The sequence below is a fragment of the Fukomys damarensis genome, unplaced genomic scaffold, assembly GCF_012274545.1.
Source record: "Fukomys damarensis isolate Sample0158 unplaced genomic scaffold, DMR_v1.0_HiC HiC_scaffold_30, whole genome shotgun sequence".
In the NCBI taxonomy this organism is placed as follows: Eukaryota; Metazoa; Chordata; class Mammalia; order Rodentia; family Bathyergidae; genus Fukomys; species Fukomys damarensis.
The window spans coordinates 46460367-46481961 of record NW_022900942.1 but is presented as its reverse complement, the minus strand read 5'-3'; the positions used below and the strand labels follow the sequence as shown (position 1 = coordinate 46481961).

General features: G+C 51.9%; 1 protein-coding gene across 14 annotated transcripts in view; it reads right to left on the bottom strand.

Moving 5' to 3' along the window:
• LOC104871922 (CUGBP Elav-like family member 4) overlaps nt 1-21291 on the bottom strand; it is a 67397-nt gene extending 46106 nt beyond the window's left edge. For 12 of the 14 annotated variants that reach the window (XM_033757284.1, XM_033757289.1, XM_033757292.1 and 9 more), the window contains exon 1: nt 21213-21291. In XM_033757284.1, coding sequence (XP_033613175.1) covers nt 21213-21291 — 79 coding nt within the window. The remainder of the gene's footprint in view (nt 1-21212) is intronic. The other 2 variants (XM_033757290.1, XM_033757291.1) reach the window with 1 other exon arrangement.
• Nucleotides 21292-21595: the final 304 nt, after the last annotated feature.

Genomic DNA, 21595 nt, shown 5'->3' with positions numbered 1-21595 from the left:
CTTCCAACAGATTTGACAAAGGCCTGGGACCCCAAGTGTACTTATCTGGTTACCACATGAAACGTGGGAGTCCGGGAGGGAGAGTTCACATAGACTGACTGACTAAAACCTCCTTGATACATGACTTTATAAAGTTTCTAGAAATCTTTTAATACCCTCCATTCCAACAGGAATGCAGGTCATGAGGCACTAGAAGGGAAGTTGTTAAACGTGCACTTCTGCTCTACAGGGGTGGGTGGGGGGCAAGCCAGTCATCCCCTTGGTTTTGCATCTTGAATGAGAGCTTCACTGAGGAGATGTCTTTGGAGTTTGATTCTGTTATCCAGCATCTCATCCTCCAGACAGCTATGGGCCATCAGAAAATTTAATATCAGTTTCTGCTCTCCATTCCATAAAGCCTGATAAATATTTCTAACAAGAGGGCACCAAACACTAAGACCATGATCATAGATGTCACGAGAGACTCTGTCCCTGCCCATCCAGCCCAAGTTACCTGGGAGCCTTTGCCATCTGTCCTTGCTAAGTGATATAATGTCAGTTTAGACCCTGCCCTCTGCGTATACATGGGTCACCCCTTATCAAAAAGACACCCAATGCCCTGACCCAGCTCACATTGGGTGAGCCATAGTGGCCTATGTTTCCCCAAGTGCTAGTTTGCGACTAGTATGATAAATTTATTCTAGGACTTGGCCAAAGGTTGTCTTCAAGGATTTCAGGCTGCCAGAATTTGGACTTCAGCCCCTTCACCTTTAAAACGTGTAAATTTTATCCATTTCTGCACTCCACGGTACCGCAATGTGACCCACAGCATTCTGAGGACTGTTAGCTTGTTTCATTTGTCCTCTCGGCACTGTGATTCAGAGTTTGCTAATTTATGGGGCTACAAGTGATCCTCTTGCCTTGTTTGGATGCTAATTCTCTTTTTGCAATGTTGATCTATGCTTCCTATCCTTAAGACCAATGTGGGCAAAGATGAAAAAACTGCTCGAGTAAAATGCCTCTGCTTTCACCTGGACATTCCTTTAGAGTTTGCTTCCCCAGCAGATGTAATTGATGGGTCTCAGGTAGGAAGACATCCAATACACACTCCAAGGACAATCCTCTGGCCTGTCGGTGACATCCTTCTAGGACATGGAGATGAGGAACAGCTCTTTCTGCCTCTGTGACTCTGATTTGAAAGCAGGGAGGAGGCATTTCCTCACGTTGTGCCCACATTCCTCTAGTTGGGGGTACTCTGAAAACACTGGGCCTTAGGGTCTCTCCTGGATGCTTTCTTGGCTCATCTCAGATCTCTACCCAGGGGTAATACCCAGGAAACTGGGGAAAGGGCTATATCTATTTTTTTTTTAGAAGTCCTGCAATATGCTAGTAGTTAGAAATAAAACTATGGTTATTATTTCACAGAAGTGAAAACTGAGACCCATGAGAAGCTCCCTCACAGTCCCACAGTTAGTAGTGGGGGAATGTGACTCTACTTAGACCGCCACTGGAAATCCTGGGCGGCTGGGCCCAGGGCATCCTCCACACACAGTTCTGGACTAGGACATACAGTGTTAGCCTTTTCTCAAGTTGTTCCCTGCTAGCATTGGACTGTGGGGAGGAAGCTGGGCTTGGGGTCAGAGCCTGACTTCTGTCCTGATTCATCACTGAATTGCTGTGAGTCCATGCTGCCCAGGGCTGTCACTTCCCCAAGTCTTTGACATTTTTGCAAATGAGGGAATGTGAAATTGCTGTGTCCTGCTGACTTGCGGTAGGCCCTTCAGGAACTCTGAGGCACCAACAGCCCCTGTCCAGGTCCTCCCTGACCTTTCTGTCTCCTGCTCTCTTATAGGACCCTCACTCTAGCCACTTGGGGCATCTATGGACACACCTGCATCTTGGCCTTGCATTTGACTATCTTTCCTGTTCCTTTGTCTTTAACATGTTGAGTGCCCACATAACGGACTGTCCAGACTGCAATCTGCATTGGGTTGAAAGGGAACATTACTAATAATTAGTCCAGGACAACAGTCAACTGCAGACCACTCATGGCACAATGGGACTTCTGGGCACCCTAGTTTTGCACTGCCACCTTCCCCCTGCCGATGGTCATCCTTTTCCATCTAGAAAGCCAGTCTGAAGGCCTGTCTTGCTACCTACATGGATACCCCACCGAGGAGACAGCATCATATTACATTTTCTTGTTTGCTAAGGGAGGCTGTTGGAGTGTCCGAATGGGCAAGGTGAGGGTTCATGGGCTGGTTATATCACTAGTGAGCAGGAGAGGACTAAACCATGGATAGCAATGTCTGCCCCCTCCAGACTTTGCCTAACCAGGCCCAGTCCGCGCAGTAAGAAATACTCCAGACTAAACCCAGACTCTGCAAGCAGCTCAGACCTGCAAGCACAAGGCAATTAGGGAGATATGTATTGTTGGGGAGGGGATGTAAAAGGAGAGCAGGGGAAACCAAAGACCAGGCAGCCAAGTGGGGCTGGGAGGCCAGGGCAGAGGCAGCTGGAAAGGATGGGATAATTATAGGAGTTCTTTCCCTCCCTGTCCTGCTCTTTTACCCATCATGTTCGCACAACAGATCATCTGTGAGCTATAGCACCTGGCTGGGATTGGGAAGCCCCTACACACCAGCTGTCAGGGGTCTTGAGTCCCACCATTAGAGCATCATCTCTTTGCAGGAAGCACTGATGTTTTCAACATTCTCTTTTACAATGCACAATCACTTTGTCCCAGGATCAACCTCTAACATTTCCACCTGCATTCCTCTATCACAGCACTTCCTCCTGCTGGCAGCTGCCTCAAGCACCTGACAAGGAGAGGGACCATGCTCCCCATGGAAGGGGAGTCCTCTTAGGCAGCTGACTCCTGCTTCTGTCTGGAATGTGCATCTTTCTTTTGTCTCTCTTTTTAAAGATAAAATTTATAACAGTGACATGCACGAATCTTGAGTGCATAATTTAATAAGTTTTGATAAATATGGACAGGAACACCCCTACGAAGGTACGGAATGTTCCTTTCTTCCCAGATAGATCCCTGGTGACCCTTTTCAGGCAGTTTCCCAACTTCCTCCATGGCACCCAGTCTCTGTACTTTTCTTACTGTCATTTCATTTTGTGTGTTCTAAACTCATTTGTTAATCTATGGTCTGTGCCTGACCATAGTATCTGGAAGATTCAGCCATGGATTATCCAAGGGTACAGAATTCAGGCTCTGGGTCTTCTGCCTTGCCCAGGCATTAAGTGGAGCCTGCTGGGTGTTTGAAAAGCAGAAGCTCCTCTGGCCAGGGGTACTTCTCTACTGTAATAGTTCATGACTCTACTATTAACTGACCCCTCTGTGACCTGTGCTAGGCCTCAACTCCACACATGGGCTGAGGGTTAAAGGTGTCTGCCAGAGCTAGGCTGGGGTGCCCTGGAGGTTGGGATCTGAACCCATGGCCATGGGGTCCAGGGGAGCCTCAGCTGAGCTCCAGCATCCAGGAGTATCCAGAGAGTGTATAGAATGCCTGAAGTGTCTGCAAACACTCACTCTTTGAAGAAAACAAGAACCTTAGTTTTTCTCACTTCGCCACTACCACCCTGTCCTAGCTACAGCCATCTTTCCTATATCACAGCAATGACCTCCTAACTGTTGCCTGTGTCCACTCTGCCCTCTGCCGTCTGTCCCCACACAGCAGCCAGAGCTAGAGAGTACACGGCACTGCTCTGCTTAAGCCCACCAGTGGCTCTTTGTTCACTCTGAACAAGACCCAGTCTTTAAAATGGTCCACCAGGTTGTCAGGATGTGCACCATCTCCTCCACTGGCCCCTGCTGTCACACTACATGCTGGGCCCTGACCTGATCTTGAACACTGGCTGGAAAGCCGTCATCACTGTTGTTCGGTGGGGCTCTTGCTTACTACTTGCCTCCTCAGACTTTAGTCCCAGGAAAGCAGGGGTCACCTAGCACTTGGTATGGGCCTGGCAGATGGATGCACTCACTAACCTTTTTAAAACAATAAAATAGATGAATGATAAGCTTTCTTGGTTTCCCAAAGGGTCTGTAACCCGAAAGGTTAAGAACCCCTGGGCAGTACCGGAGTAGGCAGGTTGGCCCTAAGAGGCAAAATATTTGCATCTCTCAAACCCACTTGTTGAGGAGATCCCCTTGGTTTCCATGTTTTTATGTGGTGCCCATGCCTTAGAGGGGATGGGTGAGAATGCGGGTGCCCGACCCCAGTCACCTGGGGCTGGGATGCTCATGGGAGGGAGCCTCAGAGGTTCCAGGCAGGGAACTGGGACAGAAAGGGAGCTTGGACCCCTCCCATTCCGATGTCAGGTTCACAGGGTTAAGGAGGTGGGAGCCTGAGGCTTAACAGCAGGGACCCAGGCCAGAGACTCCGGCAGGAGGGCGTGAGGGAGGGGAAGGATGCTCAGAAGCTGAGAAAGCCTCGGCTGTGAAGGCAGGCAGGCGCCCGTGGACTTGGCTGTCTCCCTTGGCGTGAGCCTGTGCTGCTGACTCCCTCCTCCCTGTATGTCACTTAATGTTTGCAGTTAAGTATTTACAGATATGTTCCCATAGCAACCAAGGCCTCAAAGTTACTCTCACAATTCTGTTTTCTCAAATGTGTTTCTCTGCTTGATTGCACAGAGTTTTCTGGAAGCTGGCCAGGCTGAGTGAGTCACATTCTCAGCCCTGTATGCTTGTACCTTCTCTCCACCTGCTCCAGAGGCCAGTGGCCTGATGCACACATCATGTGGCCTGTCCTCCCCAGCTCCTGGTGTTGGCAAGTGATGCCAGGGCCTGGAGCCTGGAGCCCACAACCCTCCTCTACACAGGTCCTCCCACCTTCTGGTCCACTACAAGCCCCCTTCACCAGGCAGTCTTTCCCAGCTGCTCTGCCCACAGTCCCTCGAAGGTGGGGCCTTTCCCCTCTCTGCTGCTGCTGGCACTTGGCCCATGGTCTGCCACACAACCCATACTGCTGGAGATGTCCCCAGATGGCAAAGCATAGGATCCTGCATCCCGCACTTCCTCATGTCACTGCCCCTGTATGTCTCTATCCTTGCATTCAGCCATTCATTCCTGAGCCTCTGCAGTGGGCCAGATTCAGAGACACAGAGGGAAACAGAGAATCCCTACAGGAAGGGGCTCATCTTTAAGTGGGGAGAGGGGGATGATGATTAAGAAAAGATTGGGCTAGTGGTATGTGCCATGGATAAAACAGAAACAAGGTGGAAGAAGCAGGTTCAACCCCCTGGCTGGGTTTGCTAGTGCAAGAGCTGGAGCAGGGATGTTCGAGGGCAGCTGGGAGGCTAGGGGACAGAAGCAAGTGTCACTGAGGCATCGGGAGCAGGGGAGGCAGAGGCCTTTGACGTCCTTTTGAGTAGGAATGATGGCCTCTCGTGGGGCTGCTGTATGCAGAATGGAGTGTGGGGAATAGTTGGAGGAAGGCAGTCATCTGGGAGGCAGCGAAGACTCCAAGAGTGTGTGAGGAGAGGGCAATGAGTGAGGCTGTGGGAGTGAGGGACACAGAGGACTCCAATGTGACTTCCTGTGATTCCAGGGGGTTCTGTGAGCTCAGCCAGAGGGTAAGGCCACTGCAGGTATTCCTATCAGCCCCGATGACCAGCCTTGCTTTTCCTCCTGCCTGATCCTTGTCTTTGTCCTCCACCAGGACAGATAGGAGCAGAGTCTCCGATGATGACGCAGTGCCCACCACAGCATTCCCAGGCAAAGGACTCTGCTTCCCCAACCCAGAGTCAGCACCCCCATCAGGGACTCTCCTGGGGCGAATGCTGCTCTTGGAGACACCTGCCCTGCATAGCCCTGGACATGTGACTCCTCTACCTGATTATGCTGGGGGCTGCCTCCTGCAAGGCAGGTGCTGGGCCAGATGGCTCCTCCCAGCTCAGCCCTTCCCTGGGATGGGGGCTTCTCCCATGCCACATACCTGGGAGAAGCTTGCAGACCCTGCTAGGAGTGAGACAGCACTGGCTCTGCTAATGGCTCCTTGAGTGGCTGTTATCACTTAAGTCGCTGGCATTTAATTGATGTTATAAACATGAAGTACAGGAAGGGAGGTGCTGTCTTCTTCCTGTACTTCATGCACACATAGGGGTCTCTGGCATGGTGTGATTTCCACCTTCCACCTTCTCCCTGTTCTACTGTCTTCACTACCTCTGTTGGGACCTCCCACCTGCTCTGGGCCTGGGCAGCTAGAGAGGAGGATGGGAGGTTGGTGCCGTGGACAATCTGAAAAGTTAGGTAATCTGAAGAGTTGAATGGTACACACATCATTTTGGTTTGCCTTGCATATAGAACAAGCTGGACACTGATGAGAATTTGGACTATTTTAGGAACAAACCTTAATAATACACTGGAAGAGTCCTTTCAGTCGCCACCGATGCCTACTGGCCACCCCTTCCTTCCTGGTAGGGATGGATTGAGTTATCAGAGTATCCCCTTCTCCGCTCCCCCACTGCTATGGCTATAGCCCAAATACCTATGTCCCAGCGGATGGACAGAATAGAGACTGTCACTATAGCAGGACTTGAGCACCCCTGAAATACTCCCTCCAAAAGACCAGAAGGCCTGAGAGGCTGAGGCAGGAGGATTGCATGTTTGAGTCAACTTAGCCAGACCCTGTCTCAAAAACAAACAAACAAAAAAACCAAACAGCCTAGCTCCAGGTGTAGCTCAATACAAAGGCTTTGATTTAATCTCCCAGTACCACAAAAAGTGTGTGTGAGGGGGTGAATGGTCGTACTGCCTCTAACCCCTTATCATTGTTATCCCCCACATCACCAGCCAGTGACAAGCCCCTTTGAGCCCCCTTCTGCAGAGTGGAGCTGCAAGGGATGACAGACAGGGAGGGTACAAACCAGGAGTCACATCTGAGTAGAGGTGATGCTGGGTAATAGGTATCTGGGAGGTGTTGAGGAGGAGGTGGAGGGGGTACAGATTAATAAGGGTGGAAGCTTGGGGGAGACTTCCAGGAGGGAGGCACAGCAGTTTTCTGGGAGCTGTGGGGCTGAAGAAGGTGGAGAATGTGGGCCTGGTGTGTTATGTTATTGGGTGGTGAGCAGTGTGTCTGGCAAATCTGCAGACTCTTTGGGAGAACGGGGTGGTGAAGGTGTGGCCAGTGCAGTCGCCTCCTTTTCCAGCTCTGCCTCCTGATCCTATATCCTCCAGGGCCATGGAGAGGCAGCAAGGAGCTGCCTGAGGGACTGGGTGTCCCATCCAGGCCCAGGCAGAAATGGAGGTGAGACTGAGGCCCAGCCCGCAGGAACTCAGGACACCTTCAGGGCACTGAGCAGGCAGGAACTTGAACACTGCATGAAAGAAGGAGGGAAACACAGAGTACGAAATGGAAAGTGGGGAAGGAACTACTTTAAGGCCTCCATTGCTCTCAGAACTTCTTAGGGGTGGGGACAAGCTCAGGCTAAAGGCTGGGAACAGAGGCAACGGTGGGCAGAGGTGTGGGCACAGCCTACTGCTAGGAGGCCTGGCCTATAAGGCTGAGGGCTGTGAGCAAGGGCAGAGCCACTCTAGTTAAACCACGTTCTCCTCCTACTCTCCTGGCCCCAGCCAGGCTTCCTCTGAATGGGGAGAGATTAACATTTGAAATACATGCTGAGGGCTCCTTCCTCCACGCCCCACCCCTTACTTCCCCCCAAAAAGGAAAACAGTCGTTGAAATTGAAAAATGGTTCTCAGTGAAGGATTTAAAGACATTTTGAATTTAAAATATATTTTAAAGGTCATTTTCAGCAGTAATTATGTTATAATGGTGGGGCTCTTAGCAAAAGGCAGAGTCCCACAGTAACATTAGAGCAAATGGGAAGCAGTGAGAGTCCGGGGCTCCTGTAGCCCTCAGAATGGGTAGGTGTAGGTAAGGGCATATGGGGAGAGGCAGAAGAGGGGCAGCACATCTTCCCTTCCAAGCCATGCATCAGGTTCAGCCCTGGGTTCCCAGGAGCAAAGAGCTACAGTTACTTTTGCCTGGCACAGAGGGGTCTTCTAAGTCCTCTCTGAGGCTGTTGCATGGGGACTGTAGGGACTTATAGGAGAAAAGTCTGGCCTGCTGCCTCAAGGGACGTCCCAGCTTCCCCCAACCATACTGGGTCAACTCTCTGGATGGAGCCTGTCACCTTCTTGGCTGGTGCCCATGGTCCCTTTAGTTGGGCCCAAATTTCCCAGGAGTCTAGGTCTCTGCACTTTTAGCCTGGTAATTGTGCTCTACGTTTTTATTTATAAGGGAGAGGGCAGGGTGAGTACGTGGGTGCACTAAACCTCATTATTCCTAATCCTATATCTCCAGCTAACAACCCCACTCCCCAGCCTTTGGCTCATTTTCTCCCTCTGGGTGAGTACTTCCATTCTTTGCAGGAGGCCTTTCCTACACAGACCCCAACACACTCTTTGTGGAAGACACACACTGAAAACACATGTGTGGATTCCAGAAGGGTGGGCTGTGGTTTAGGGTTGGCCAGGACCCAGGGGGTTTCATGACCAGACAGGCAGCAGTCTGTGGCTGTGAAGAAGAGACAGAGGGCAGGATAGAGCTGTGGAACTGTGATTGTAGGAAAAACCCACAGGAACCCTCAGTGGTGTAGAGTGTGATAATCTGGGAGGGCTTCCTGCAGGAGGTATCTGGAGTGAGCACAAGGACAAACCAACAAAAGAATGAAGAACCCAAAGCAGCAAATAAATCTAATAAGCAGTGGCCCTGGCTTCTCACGCTTGGCACTGCCATGTCACCTGGGAAGGGGCAGGCTCTCACCCCAGGCTTCTGTCAGGTTCCCAGAGGTAGCACAGCCAGGTGGTAAGGTGAAGAGCACAGAAAAGGCCTGGGGACAGTGTTCTCTATGCACTGCCCCTCTCAGCCATCCTGTCGCTGTGGGCTTCTTTTGGGGATAGTGATGGATAGGGCACCAGTGTGGCATCCCAGAGGGCAGAGCTCTGTGAAACTGATGGGTGATGGGAAATGGGCACCTGTATCACCTACAAAGGGAGTCCTGGGTGCAGGTGGGCACTGATGTTGCCTGTGGGAGTCACAGCAGGGTGCTGGTGCCCGTGGGAGTGTAGCCAGGATGGAGCCCAGGACGTGGCCACAGTATGAAAGCAGGAGGGCAGGAGTAGGGAAAGGAGTGAAACATAAAAATATCCAGGAGAGGTGCAGTGCTGGAATACAGTGTTATTAAACTAAAGCATCTTATAAAACTCAAGCCATTAATAACAGGCTGCTGCCACATCGGGGTAATTTATTCAAATTGCAGGTCCCGGATGGAAGAGCAGATGTTTCAGAGCTGCTGGTGTCACTGAATGAGTTCCAGGGGAGGAAGGGGCAGCACTGTGTTCTGGTGGTGGAAGCTCAGGCCGGCCCCCTTGACCCTCTTAGGAATGGCCCTGAATTCTACCTACCATTTGCAGGCCTCACCCAGGCTGCTAGAAAGGAGCACGAGTAGTCCAGCAGGGACCAGCTTACTTAGCTCAACAACTGCTAGGGTAGGACTGGGGTCAGGCACAGAGTTCCTCTCAGAGGAGTGCTGCTGCTCCCATCCTGGACCACGGTCACTACCTATTCTGGCCATTTGAAATGCCATCTCCTACACAAAGTCATCCATGGCTTTTCTAGACCTCCAGTGGGTGCTGCTGGGAGCCAGGTAGCCTAGGAATCAGAGGCCTCGAATGCCTTCCTGTGAGCTCACCCACTAGCTGGTGACCCAGCAAGTGATCTCCACCCAGCCTCGTGGGCCATGCCTGTATATGGAGCAGCGATACCTAAGTCATGGAATGGGAAAGATAAACACGGCAGTGCACGGGAAAGCGTTGGTCCTTGGCAGAGAGCTGTGAAGGGCATTTGGTTTTCATCAGCACCTTACAGTTCTCACTTATGACTCACTCAGTGCTTCTAAGTCACTTGCTGCCTTCTAGGTGTTTCCTTGGTTTCACTCAGGCCCTGGTCAGACTGCAAACAACCCATGGCCAAGAATGTCACTGTGGGCTGGGGATGTGGCTCAGTGTTAGAACACTTGCTTAGAGTGCATGAAGACCTGGGTTTAATCCCTAGGACTGGAAGAAAAAAAAAAGAACTTGGTTGGCATGTGCCTCTGTGGAGAGTAGAGCCTCCTGAAATTGACCTTCACTTGATGTTTACAGAATAGAGAGGGTACGATGGGACTGGATGGGGAGGTGACCTGTGGCTTTCTTGCCTGCTGGGAAAGAGGCATCAAAGCTCACTTACACAGACATGCCTATGGACCCAAGTTGGCTCCTTGGATCTTTTTGAGGGGTTGGGACGTCAGCTTAGGGGTCTGCTATAGATTCAAGGAAAGTCACCTGGCCCCTGGGTACCTTCCAGGACCTGGAGAGCAGAACTTCTATGGAAGAAAGCTCTTCTGCTTAATTCTGCCTTGCAGGGCAGGCAAAGCAAACTTCATGGCATTATTTCTGGCCCTAATTTACTTCCCCCTCAGAGTGCCTAATGCTGTCAGTAGGTGGTGGTGGGGATGACTCTTCTCACCTCAAGTCTTCATGCCTCTGAATCTGAATCTCTGTGGGGACTTGTGAGTGACTTCAAGGAGGACAAGTCAATTTTTACTACCTACCTCTTCCCTGAAACCAGGCAGGGAACCCAGCGGGGGCCCAACAAATTCCGTTTCCTGGCTTACACACATACTACATGAAGATAGAGTGTTTTCCTCCTGTCTTGAAGACTTTGAACTACTGGGCTTAAAGCAGGGCTTAGCCTAATCAGGTAGTGCTGTGTGCTGCCCCCCTGGGGATCCCAGCCTTGTGCTTGGATCCTAAGTCCATTACTGAAAAGGGGTTGTCAGTGACCTCCGATGGCATGCGAGGGTAGCATGGGTAGTGGCAGGTAGATGAAAGGAAATGTCCCAGCTGGAGGCAGGCACATCTCTTCCCACAGGTCCAGGCTTAATGGTGCCTTCATGACGTGGTGAAAGAAGACTGCGATCCCCTACATGGTCCTGACCTGAAATGACACCTCTAGAGTGCTGTTCTGTAGGGAAAGATTATATAATGCAACTTCTACCTTTAGTGGGACAGCATTAGTGCATTTGTTAGAAGCAGGGGGCCCAGAAAGAGGGCCATCTCTGGGGTCAGGCCACCCTGGACAGGGTCATGGGGGGCTGGTTAGCAGGAGCCTGGGGTGAGACTGAATGGGCTGCCAAGATCTCTCCCAGGAGAGGTGTGGGAGGCTGCAGCGTGGGATGTCTGTCCTCCAAGGTGCTCCCTACCTACCCGGCTGGGAGGGTCAGTGGCAGGCACCTGCCCTATGCCTCTGTTCAGGGCAAAGTGGATCTGCTCACAGCTTAAAGTTCATTTCCAGTGAAGGAGAAAGTGCAGCCCCACACTCGCAGGGTAATCAGCACACTCTGTGATGAATGGAGCCTGTGTCACTCAGTGAAAATGAATATTTCTTTGCAATAATGGCCAGATGGTAGCAACTCTCCGATCCAAATTAAAACATGCATGATAAATGCCAGGAAAACAGAGGAAGACAAAACCCCAACCTGGAGTGAATTCTCTCTATAAATCTTCCCCCGTGGTCCCCTCCCCCATTGCCACAGCGGCCCTGCTAATAGCCATTAAATTATTAAGATGTGCTGCAAGGAGAATGCCAATGTCAGTGGCACCAGCCCCCTGCCCGCCCCGCCCCTGCCTGTGGTGTTAGGGAGTGGGGGCTGTCTCTAGACCAGGCAGAGAACCTGCGGGTGGAGCAGGTTCTCGCTCAGAGATGTGGGCCGGAGGGTGGTATCATGGACCAAGTACAGAAGGTCTGTGAGGCCTGGTACCCTGCCAAGGACCGGAAAGGAAGATGTGCTACCTTTAAGGAGGACACGGTCTCCATGGACAGATGAGAAACTAACACCCATGCCTGACTTTATGGTGCACACAAAGGGTAAGAGAGGGGTTTCCCAGCTGGGACAGCCAGTGGGAAACAGGTGAAGAAAACAGAGAGGACTGGCAAGGGCTGGGACTGATGGTATAGAGCTGGGCAGCTGGCAAGGGTCAGAGAGGACTTTCACAGACGGGCATGTGCCTGGACTCCAAAGGCAGCAGGGATTAGGCAGGATAGGGGTGACTTTGGGTTTCCCGTTTCATACTGACAAAGGGCTCTTGACCTTGTGGCTTGACTCCTATGTCCCCTGTCCTGCTCCTTTCAGCTAGAGGCTACATGTGGCTCTTGTGTGTTCTGATGCTCTGTCCAGTGCTCAATGAGGTGGCCGTCTTCCTGCATCCAGCTTTTGTCAACACCAACCTTTTCTGTAGACACCAGGGTTCCCCATATCTTCTGGAGATTCCCTGACTCTAGACTGACATTCCCTGGAACCTTCTTGGTTGCCTCAATTTCCTTAGACAGACTCTAGGCCACGTGGCCTACATTTCATGTCTCAGAGGCCTCTCAGTCTGTAATCCCTTCCAACAGGGAGTTCCCTGCAGAAAGCAGGGAGAAGCCCTCTGACTGCCCCAGGTTTCCTGGGCCCCCTTTGCTGTCAGTGGCATATGCTTGTGATGTTGTCAATAGATCCTCTGCTCTGGACTGTGAACTTCTCTGGCACTGAGCTGAGGATCAGAGATGTCTTCCTAGACCCATGCATCTGTCCTTCAAGGCCCATCAGCTCTCCAGAAAGTGGGGCCACCTCTGTAAAGTCTTTTTTAAATGGTGTATACCAAGACTTGCTCCTCCTGCTCTTTCTAGCTGCACCTCCACACTTATATGGCCACAGACTGCTTCCTCCTGCTGCTGGCGAGGCCCACACCTATGCTTGTCCAGCCTCAGACCCTCTTTAAGACTCGCTAGTTCTATCCTCAAAGGGCACGGGTGAGGAATGTGAGGAGCTAGAGAGCCCCATCCTGAAGGCGGTGCCTAGCCTCACCCTCCGTCAGCATGGATTCTGGGTGAACTCAGCCTTGTGAGAAGCCAGCGCGAAGGCCAAACTACAAAGGCTGATTACTGGCTGTCCCGGGGAAGTCACCTCTCCTCTCCTCTCCTCATCCTTGTTTCCCCATCCATAAATGAGGGTGCTGCTCAGTCACCCTTGCAGGGCTGCACAGGTCTCCAGGCATTCTTACTGAAGCTCCGGATGACTTGATGGCGAGATTGGGGCCTCGCTGCCTAGCCATCATTTCATCCCAGAGCCCCAGCATCTGTAGCTGCTGCAGGCATGGACTGTGTGCTCTGTTCTGGGCTGCGGGGGACAGAAGCGGGCCCTACAATAGCAGTCAGACTTGTCTGATCTAGAGAACTGGGCAGAAGCATACAATGGAGAAACAAGAATCTAGGATGAGTCTATATCTGGGTCAAAGGACGGGAAGTGTCAGGATCCTCAGATTCAGACTGCCTGTGTGTGAGCCCAGGGATGCAACACCCCATAATGCAAGAGCAATGAGCTCACCATGCACCAAACCCAGACCTTCCTATTCCAGAAAGTGGGATCTCCTCTTCAGCCTGACCAATCCTTCTGTTGCTTAAAAATATCTAGGATGCCACATATCTTCCTCTGTTCTGCCTGTGCCACCTGGCCCAGATGCCATCTGGCATCCCCACTATCATCACCTTGAGGAAGCCTCCCTTCTTCTGCCTCATTATGGGAATGCACAGGCTCAGAGTAGGTCTGGCTCCAGGCAGAGTGATTTTTATTTGCACTTGGTCCATCAACCCTTGTCAGAAGTCCTCACAGTGCCACCTTTTTTTTTTTTTCATCCCTCGTGGACTGAACTCTAAAAATAAAATGACAACTCTAACAAAGGCCATTGGGGAGATGCCGCAGTTCAACAGCTGTGTTCTATCTCCAGCAGCTCAGGGAGGTGTCACCATCGCTTTGCAATAGGCAGGCCCAGCTGTCAAGAGGGGGCAGCACTTGCATTTGGAATCAGGCCTGGCTATGAAGGCCTGGCCCTGCCCCCTCCCTGCTTTGGCTCCTTCCTCCATGTGGCTGAGCATCCCTAGACTTTGTCTCCAAAGCACCACTTTCTGTCAAGTCACCCCTACCTGAAAAGCTTGAGATGTCCTCTATTTGCCTAAGTACACCCGTTCAAAGTAGCTTCTGGGAATCTGAGTTTCCCGATCTTGCCCTTTTCCCAAAGCAGATCCCCTATTATGCCTCTTGGGTGCCCCCTCTATGGACAGGCAGGTGCTACTTGCTCTCATCTCTGGTCCACACAGTCTGTTCCTCCTTACTGCCCAGACCAGGAACTACTTCCCATGCCCATGCTGCCATCGGCTCTACCCAGTGTGCCAGCAGCCGGGAAGAGACTATCCCAGGGCTCATTCAATGCAGTGCAAATGAGTTCCTGGCCCAGGAAGGGTGGACCGAGGACTTTCTGGTCTTACCCAGTCTCCCAAGGATGTGGTATCTCTTCACTCCAAGCTCACAGCACTAAGGATAGGACGCCGTGGGAGTGGCGATGGGGTGCGACACCAGACGGAGCCTGATTCCCTTTCTCTGTCATTCCTAGTCCCGGGCACACAGGCAGGAGGCAGCCTTTAAATATCATCCAGAAGGCCATTTGCTATGATTAATACCCCATTTCCCCTGAAACAATCCTTTGCTAAATTAGCCGGGGCCAGAGGGAATTTGTTGAGTTGCTGCAAGTCTCAACTTAACTTTCCCAATGCATTAAAAAAACTTCAAAACCAAAATGCAGATCAATCAACACCCCCTCCTCCAGCTGAAAACCTGAAGTCCATTTAAATGCAGCAGGTTTGCAGTTAATTATATTTTCACACCTATGGCAGGAGTTACAGATGTATTTATAATGTGTGTCTGCCCCGCCAGAGCCTCCTCGCCACCCCCACCCCCCTGGGATGGCTCCTCACCAGCCACTTCCTTCCTAGCCACAAAGACCTCTCTTCATGAAGCTGCCATTTGGGTCTAGCTCTGCAAACTAGAAGTGGCTTTCTTTTAGGGGAAGGGGGGTGTTGACAAAGAAAGGAGCCTGAGATTCTTTTAAATCATAAGGAACAGAGATTATTGAGAATAAAATCACAAGGGAGAGAGATTCTGCCCCACGATTTAGAGAAACTAACAGCTGGAAATACTTAAACAACAACAACAACAACAACAACAACAACAACAACAAAAATGGGAGGGATTGTGATCAGTTACATGGTAGAACTTTTTGACCATGGAGAAAGTTAGGCCCTAGATGGGGGTAACCTGGTTTAATCTTTTTGTTCCCTGACCATGCTAGATGTCTGGGCTGCACTTTCTTCTCTGATATGAACTTCTCAGACTGAACATTATACTGTCTGGTGGGGGTGGGGATTTGAACCCAGGGCCTTCATATTGAGCTGTGTCTCCATCCTTTTTAAAAAAACATTTTTAAAAATAATTTTGAGACAAGATCTCACTGATCAGTAAGTTGCTTGGGTTGGGTATGAACTCCTGCCTCAGAATGTCTTTTCTTAGATTAGCCCAAAATAAATCTGGGGATCAAGTAAATAAAAGATCCACTGGGACATGGGCTTAGGGCTGGTTCAAAGAAAAACATGACAATCTATGGTACAATTTGAGAAATTCCAGTGGAGGTGGGACAGGACTGAAGGACAAAATAGGGGTTCCCTGTCACAGAAAAGGAGACAGTGAGGCACTGTGGAGTTGCCTTGATAAAAAGGGGAGAGGCTAGATGAGAGGCAGACCTGTGGGTATGGGTAGGGCAGCTCTTGGGACTTCTCTGGGCCCATGAGGCACTACAGCCTGGCCAATTAGATAGTTAGTTCTCCCCAGTTAAGGTCCCCTAGTTTGCCATGATACATTTCCCAGCACACCAGCCCTGGGAAGGGAGAACGGTGCTGTCACAGTGCTGATGAACTGGGGAGACCCAGGCTGGGAAGAGAGTCTGGCAGAGGGACAAGGAAATGCAGTCCCTGGTGTGCACACATCCACACGTGGGTGTACACAGTGAGTGGGATACCCACTTGCGGAAGACACACATGGTCTGGCTTTCAGGACCCTTAGTGGGCACTCAGAAAATGCAGAGGCAGAAGAGGGTGGGGTGCTTTCTGCTCCAAGGTATAGATCCCCTTTTGCATAGGTGGCTTCTTTGAGACCTCAATCACCAGATACCTTCTCATTCCAGAATATACCCTCTGGGCGGGGATGGCCTTAGCTCTACTCATTCTGGGGTTTCTTGGGCAGCCCCAAATTAGAGGTCAAGATGTGCTGGACCAGGATGAGACTGTCTCTTACTGACCCTGTGTACTTGCAGAATCATCTGCATTTGGCCTGCAGCTTTCCATTTCTCTGTAACCCCTCCTGCCTGGCCTGAGGGCTTCCTCAGCAGAACCTTGAGGGGTTTCTGTTTCATCAGAAGCTTCAGTCCAGTGAATCACTTGCCTCCTCTGAGAACTGGAAACCAGACAATCTTGTATACCACAATTTCATAAAGTGGGACCAGTCTGAACGTCTATTTCATCCAAACACTACATCTGCCTTTCTGGTGTTTAGGACTGAATAGTTAGAAGAGGCTGGACGTGAGAAGTGCAGCATTGGGAGGTCAACAGTTGCAGTCACTGGTCTCCCCCAGCCAAGCCTGCAGGCCAGGACCATCTCAGGAGCATGCCGCTGCCCCTCCTGGGCCCACGTCACTCAGCTGGTCCCCAACAGCCCCTCAAAGCCCTCATGGACAGCACGTGGTCTGTTTAGAAATAAAATGATACTCAGAGGAAAAAAACGAGAAACTTAATAGGATTTAAAAAGCCACAGGACCTGATGGGGCTACAGATGGTGGAGGGCCTGGGAGGAGGGAATTGGGGCTGGGTTTATGGTGGGGAACGTGGCCTCAGGGAGGGCCTAGCAGTAACGTCACATGCATTGTGTCCAACCTCATTAGTCGGCCCAGCGGGACTCCACTGCCACACCAGTGCTGCCGTGGTGAGGGGAAGGACGCCCTGAAGAATGTACGAGGGGCAGCAAAAGGCTGCAAGAACTCGGCTAAATGGCTGGGCCAACACCTGCCTGGAGGGTCCAAGTGGAAACAGTAACTCACGGGGCTGTCACACCTGCCCCAACCTTCCACTCCCTCCTCGCTCTGCTCAAATCACGTCAGAGAGAGACGGGACGTGGAGATTTGAGGGAGAGAGGCCGGCACAGGCAGAGAGGAGAAATGAGGGCTTCTGTGTCTAGAAATGGAAGTCCTGGGAGCAAACAGAATCTGCAGTGTTGTTCAGCCCCAGGCAACCCCGAAGGACTTGGAAAGGGTAGGTGGGCATGAAAGAGGCTTCTTTGCATCCCAGAAGCTTCCCTGGAGGTCTGCCAATAGTAGCTTGCTATGACTGCCTTTTCACACCTGGAGCTCAGAGCTTCTCCTGCTGAGCCCTTCCCAGTCTACCCCAGGCCCTGCAGCCAGGGGGAGCAGCCGGACTTCACTAAAGCAAGATCAGTGTCCTGCCTGCTCTCACTTCCACGGACGCATCAGACCTCTTTCTAGGTTCTCTGCTGGACTTAGCCTTACACCAGAGAAAGAAGAAATAAGCCCCCGACCATCCCGGCATGACAGTGGCCTGTCAGCCTTAGCTCACAATCCATCCATATCAGAGACCCCAGCCCTGGGAATTAAAGGCTGTTTCTGTACCCGTAGCTCTCCAGCAGACGTTGTGTCCACAGCCATACTCAGGACACCCCTCTCCTTCTGTGTGTGACCAGAGGACTCTGCTAGATGCACTAGGAGCAGAACAGGAGGCTGGGTCCAGGAAGTGCCTGTGCAAGAAGCAGCAGCCCCCTTGGGAGACGGGGAGGTGGGGAAGTGGGGAGGCGGGGAGGCGCTTTCAGGAGAAAGGCACCTTTCTCCTCCGCCCAGGGCCGCTATAGGTTCCCCAGCAGAAAATGAGTCTGTTTGTGCACCTGTTAGGCAATGGGTGGAGGTTCTAGGGCAGTGATGGTGAACTTTGTAGAGTTTTCAGAGATAACAAATAGCCCACTGTGGCTCGAGTGCCATAGGTTCGCCACTACTGTTCTAAGGGCACACACGTCCTGTGTCCCATGTTCTTGGGTCCTTGGGACACTATAAGCCTGGGAGCAAAGTTCTTGGAGCTCTGATAAGGATTGAGCCTGAGAAGGATATTTCCTTTCCAGCCCCTCCAGTCTCCTAAAGGAGTATTTCATGGATATTAAGTTATTTTAAACCAACTTTCTTAAAAAAAAAAAAAGTGCTTGGTGATAGTGCTGACTCAGGACCATCTCACTGTTTAATATTGAATATGCAATTAATAGATAGATGTTTAGGTTTGGCTCTCTTTCCCCTTTCTACTGCAGGAAGAATAAAAGAGCTGATTAATCTGGCTTGGGGCAAGTGTCAGCAGCAGGAGATATATGGGAGAAAGGAGATGAGGTTAGCAACTTGGAGTCAGAGAGCGATTGCCTCCCAGGCCAGTGAGGGAGAAAAGGGATGCAAAGAGAGCTCTGTGAGGCTGTGGGGCAGAGGTACTTCTGATAGCTCACAAGGTTCTGAACACCGCCATCCTGGACCTGCCTGCTCCCTGCCAAGGCCTCTGCTCACCCCCAGAACAGTGGGCTCGGTTCATGGCACCGTTGCTCCTTCTCCAGATGTGGCAACTCCCCTCCTTCAAGGCCAGAAGTGCCACCTTCTCAATCATCACCTCCTCTGAGGCCCCTAGCTGTCCCTTCCTCCATGACTTGACTCTGGGACTACCGGTGGCAGGCACATGCTGTCTAAGCCGGCTTCCTCTACTGGGGGTTCTTCTCCCTGGCTTCCTCCCATCCTCCTGCCCGTACTTCCTGAACAGAGTGCTGCTGAAGGTGAGTTACTGTGCGCCTGGGTGACCCTGGCCCTGATGGGCCTGCCTTTTGGAGATGGTCTCCAGGAAAGGCCCCTGGGTCTCTACAGTCCTGGGTGAGGCTGAGCACGGACACTGCTGCTGTCATTGCTGGGAAAAGGGCAGGCACAGGTGGCATGAGCCAAAGTGGGCTTTGCTCACTCCGATACCTCACACCTGAGCCGTCTTTGCCCCTCAGCTAACTGGACCTCGTCTGTTAGGGTCCTCAGGACTGGATGTGCTCAGGGGTCCCTGGGGAGATGTGTCCATGCTCCCAGGCACGGGGCTTCTTCAGGCAGCACCAAGAGATCAGCCCAAGTCTGGTGCATGTGCTCACAGGTCCATGTTGGGAAGGGCCAGATCATAGAGTCCTTGTGCCCAGCTCAGGCACTGCTGGGATATACAATGGTGCTGGCCTGAGATGGAGGGGTGAGGGAGTACTCTGAGCAGGTCCCAGGGACATGCAGGCCACCTGTTGTCACAATACAGTTCCTTCCAGGACAACTGGCTCTCCAAATTTCTAAGTAGCTTTAGTCTATTTCACTTTTTGCTCTTAATTTCCTGGTAAACTTTCTGGGGGGAAGAAGAGTTTAGAGAAAGAGGAATTCCTTAGTGCCTGGCTAAGCTACTGGGCAGGAAGAGCCAGGTGGTAAAGGGACCTGGGCTTGGGGAGAGCGGTAGACACAGTCACCTAGGTCAGAGCCCAGGCTGGCGGAGGGGTTTGCGGAAAACACCAGGAGCCCCTGACTGGGAAGCTATCTGGGCTTTCTGAACCTACCAGTCCTGCTTGGGGAAGAAGCAGGCTGGAGAACACCATGGTGGCTGTACCTGATATAACCTTCTCAGAACAGAAAAGGCCTCAACTCCTTACACGTCTCTGAGCGACCTCATGGAATGTTCTCCTGGAGTTTTCTAAGCCCTTCCTGGCAGTTCCTATTCTCAGTAAGGCCCTTTCTGGTAGGAGGCTGGAGGCAGTAGGTCCTTCCTCTTCTTCTCCCCTGGGGTGTCCTTCTGATATATGGCTACTCAGTTCCCAATCTGGTTAAGCCTCTATGTGTCCTTGGGCTGGGGCTCCTCACAGGTGGACAGGACACAGCATTGCCTTGGGAATCCTTGGCCTGTTTGGCTGCTTGCCCAGAGAAGAGGCTGAAATCACAGTTCAGGGCTGAGACTGGGCAGGGCCAGGAGGCTATTGAGAGGTGGCAAGGGGCTGTTGGTCAGCAGAATGAGAAGCAGGAGGGATGAGACCCTTCTCCCCCAAGAAAGTGGGCCAGGAAGGGGGACCTAGCAGGAGCCTGCAGAATTGCTTCCTCCCTTTGGGGCTGATGTGTCTCCTTCTCTCCCTCAGGTGAATCAGGATGGACTCATGGGGGTCAGTTTGCTATGGGAGGAGTCAGTGCTTGTTGGTGGAGGCCCAACTGTGATGCTGAAGGTACAGTGGTGCCTAAGTTTATGAACTTAATTTGTTTTACGATTTGGGGGAAGATGGCTACATTGGTGTGGGGGGGCATGGTTGTGTTTGTCATGTGATGTGGAGTTTGTAAACAGGAACAAAATTTTGCCAAATGTTTTCATTTGTGAACTGAATTGCTTGCAAACAGAAATGATGGTGAACCAAGTATAACTGTACTTGGGCCACTCCCCTCATTTTCATTTAAAATTGCAGCATGTTTGGATCCTGTCTAGGGCATCCTAGGGACAGGTCTGTTCCCAGAATGGGGCCGGGTTATTGTTAGAGCTGAGATGCAGCTCCAGAGAGGCTGTCACTAGGGACAGTGCTATCCCTAGCTGCGCCTGCCCTGCCCTTCCAGGCTGAGCTTCAGCATGAAGCAGTTCCTTCACACAGCTTTCCACTGAGGGGCTCTGCCATCTCACGTCAGGCTCTGGCAGGTTCCACATTCTAGGACAAGCATTTATGGGTGAGCCATGTGCTTTTCCTCTGTCCCCTTCCAGATATCTGTCTGCCTGCTTGTACTAGTATGTACCTGTCCAGTCTTTACCTCCACACCAGGCTGGGTGTCCCACACTCCACCAACAGCCCTTCAGATATGCCCCTCCACCTGAATTATCTTAGGGCAGGGCTGCAACCATTGCCTGCCTCCTGGCCAGGCACCCCTTCACTCAATCCCATCACGGTAGGGTCCTCAGCACCAGGGCAGGCACACCTTTTTTGGTGTTCCAAAGGGGGCAGGGAATGCCCCGTGACATACTACTTTCCCTAGAACAGTGGGAACCCTGCATGCAGCACACCTGTCTCCCAGCCCCTCACTGCTTTCCACACCAGTCATTCAGAGCTCCAAAGCCCTGACACCATCTTCCAGCCCTGGGATCCCCCCTCCCTCGGGGGGCAGGAGGAGGAGGCAGGGAGTCGCTGCACCGGGACAAAGTGGGCAGGGAAGAGAGGAGGGAGGGGCAGAGACAAGTGGGCCCTCACGTGAAGGGGGCTGGCGCAGGCAGCTACTACCTCCTCGGCTCTCGCTGTCCGCGGGCTTCACCTGGATCGGCCGGTTCATCTGCAAGAGAGCACAGGGGACAGTGTTACAGAGGTCCTGGGGAGAGGGGCAGACACCTGCGCTCACAGGTGCCCACTTGCTCCTGCACAAACCACTCCCAGAGACACCCACCCACACGTGGATGGGGCATCTTCCCAAAGCTCCGCCCCCGCCCCCCCGTAAGGCACAATCCTAGGGCCCCCGTATTTCAGAGGGTTGCTCTGGATTCGAGACACTTTGGGGCTCTCCTTCCACTCTGAGCAGCTCTTGCTAGCTGGTCATGGCAAAATCCAAAGGGCAATCCTGCCCTTTACATCCACGAGGT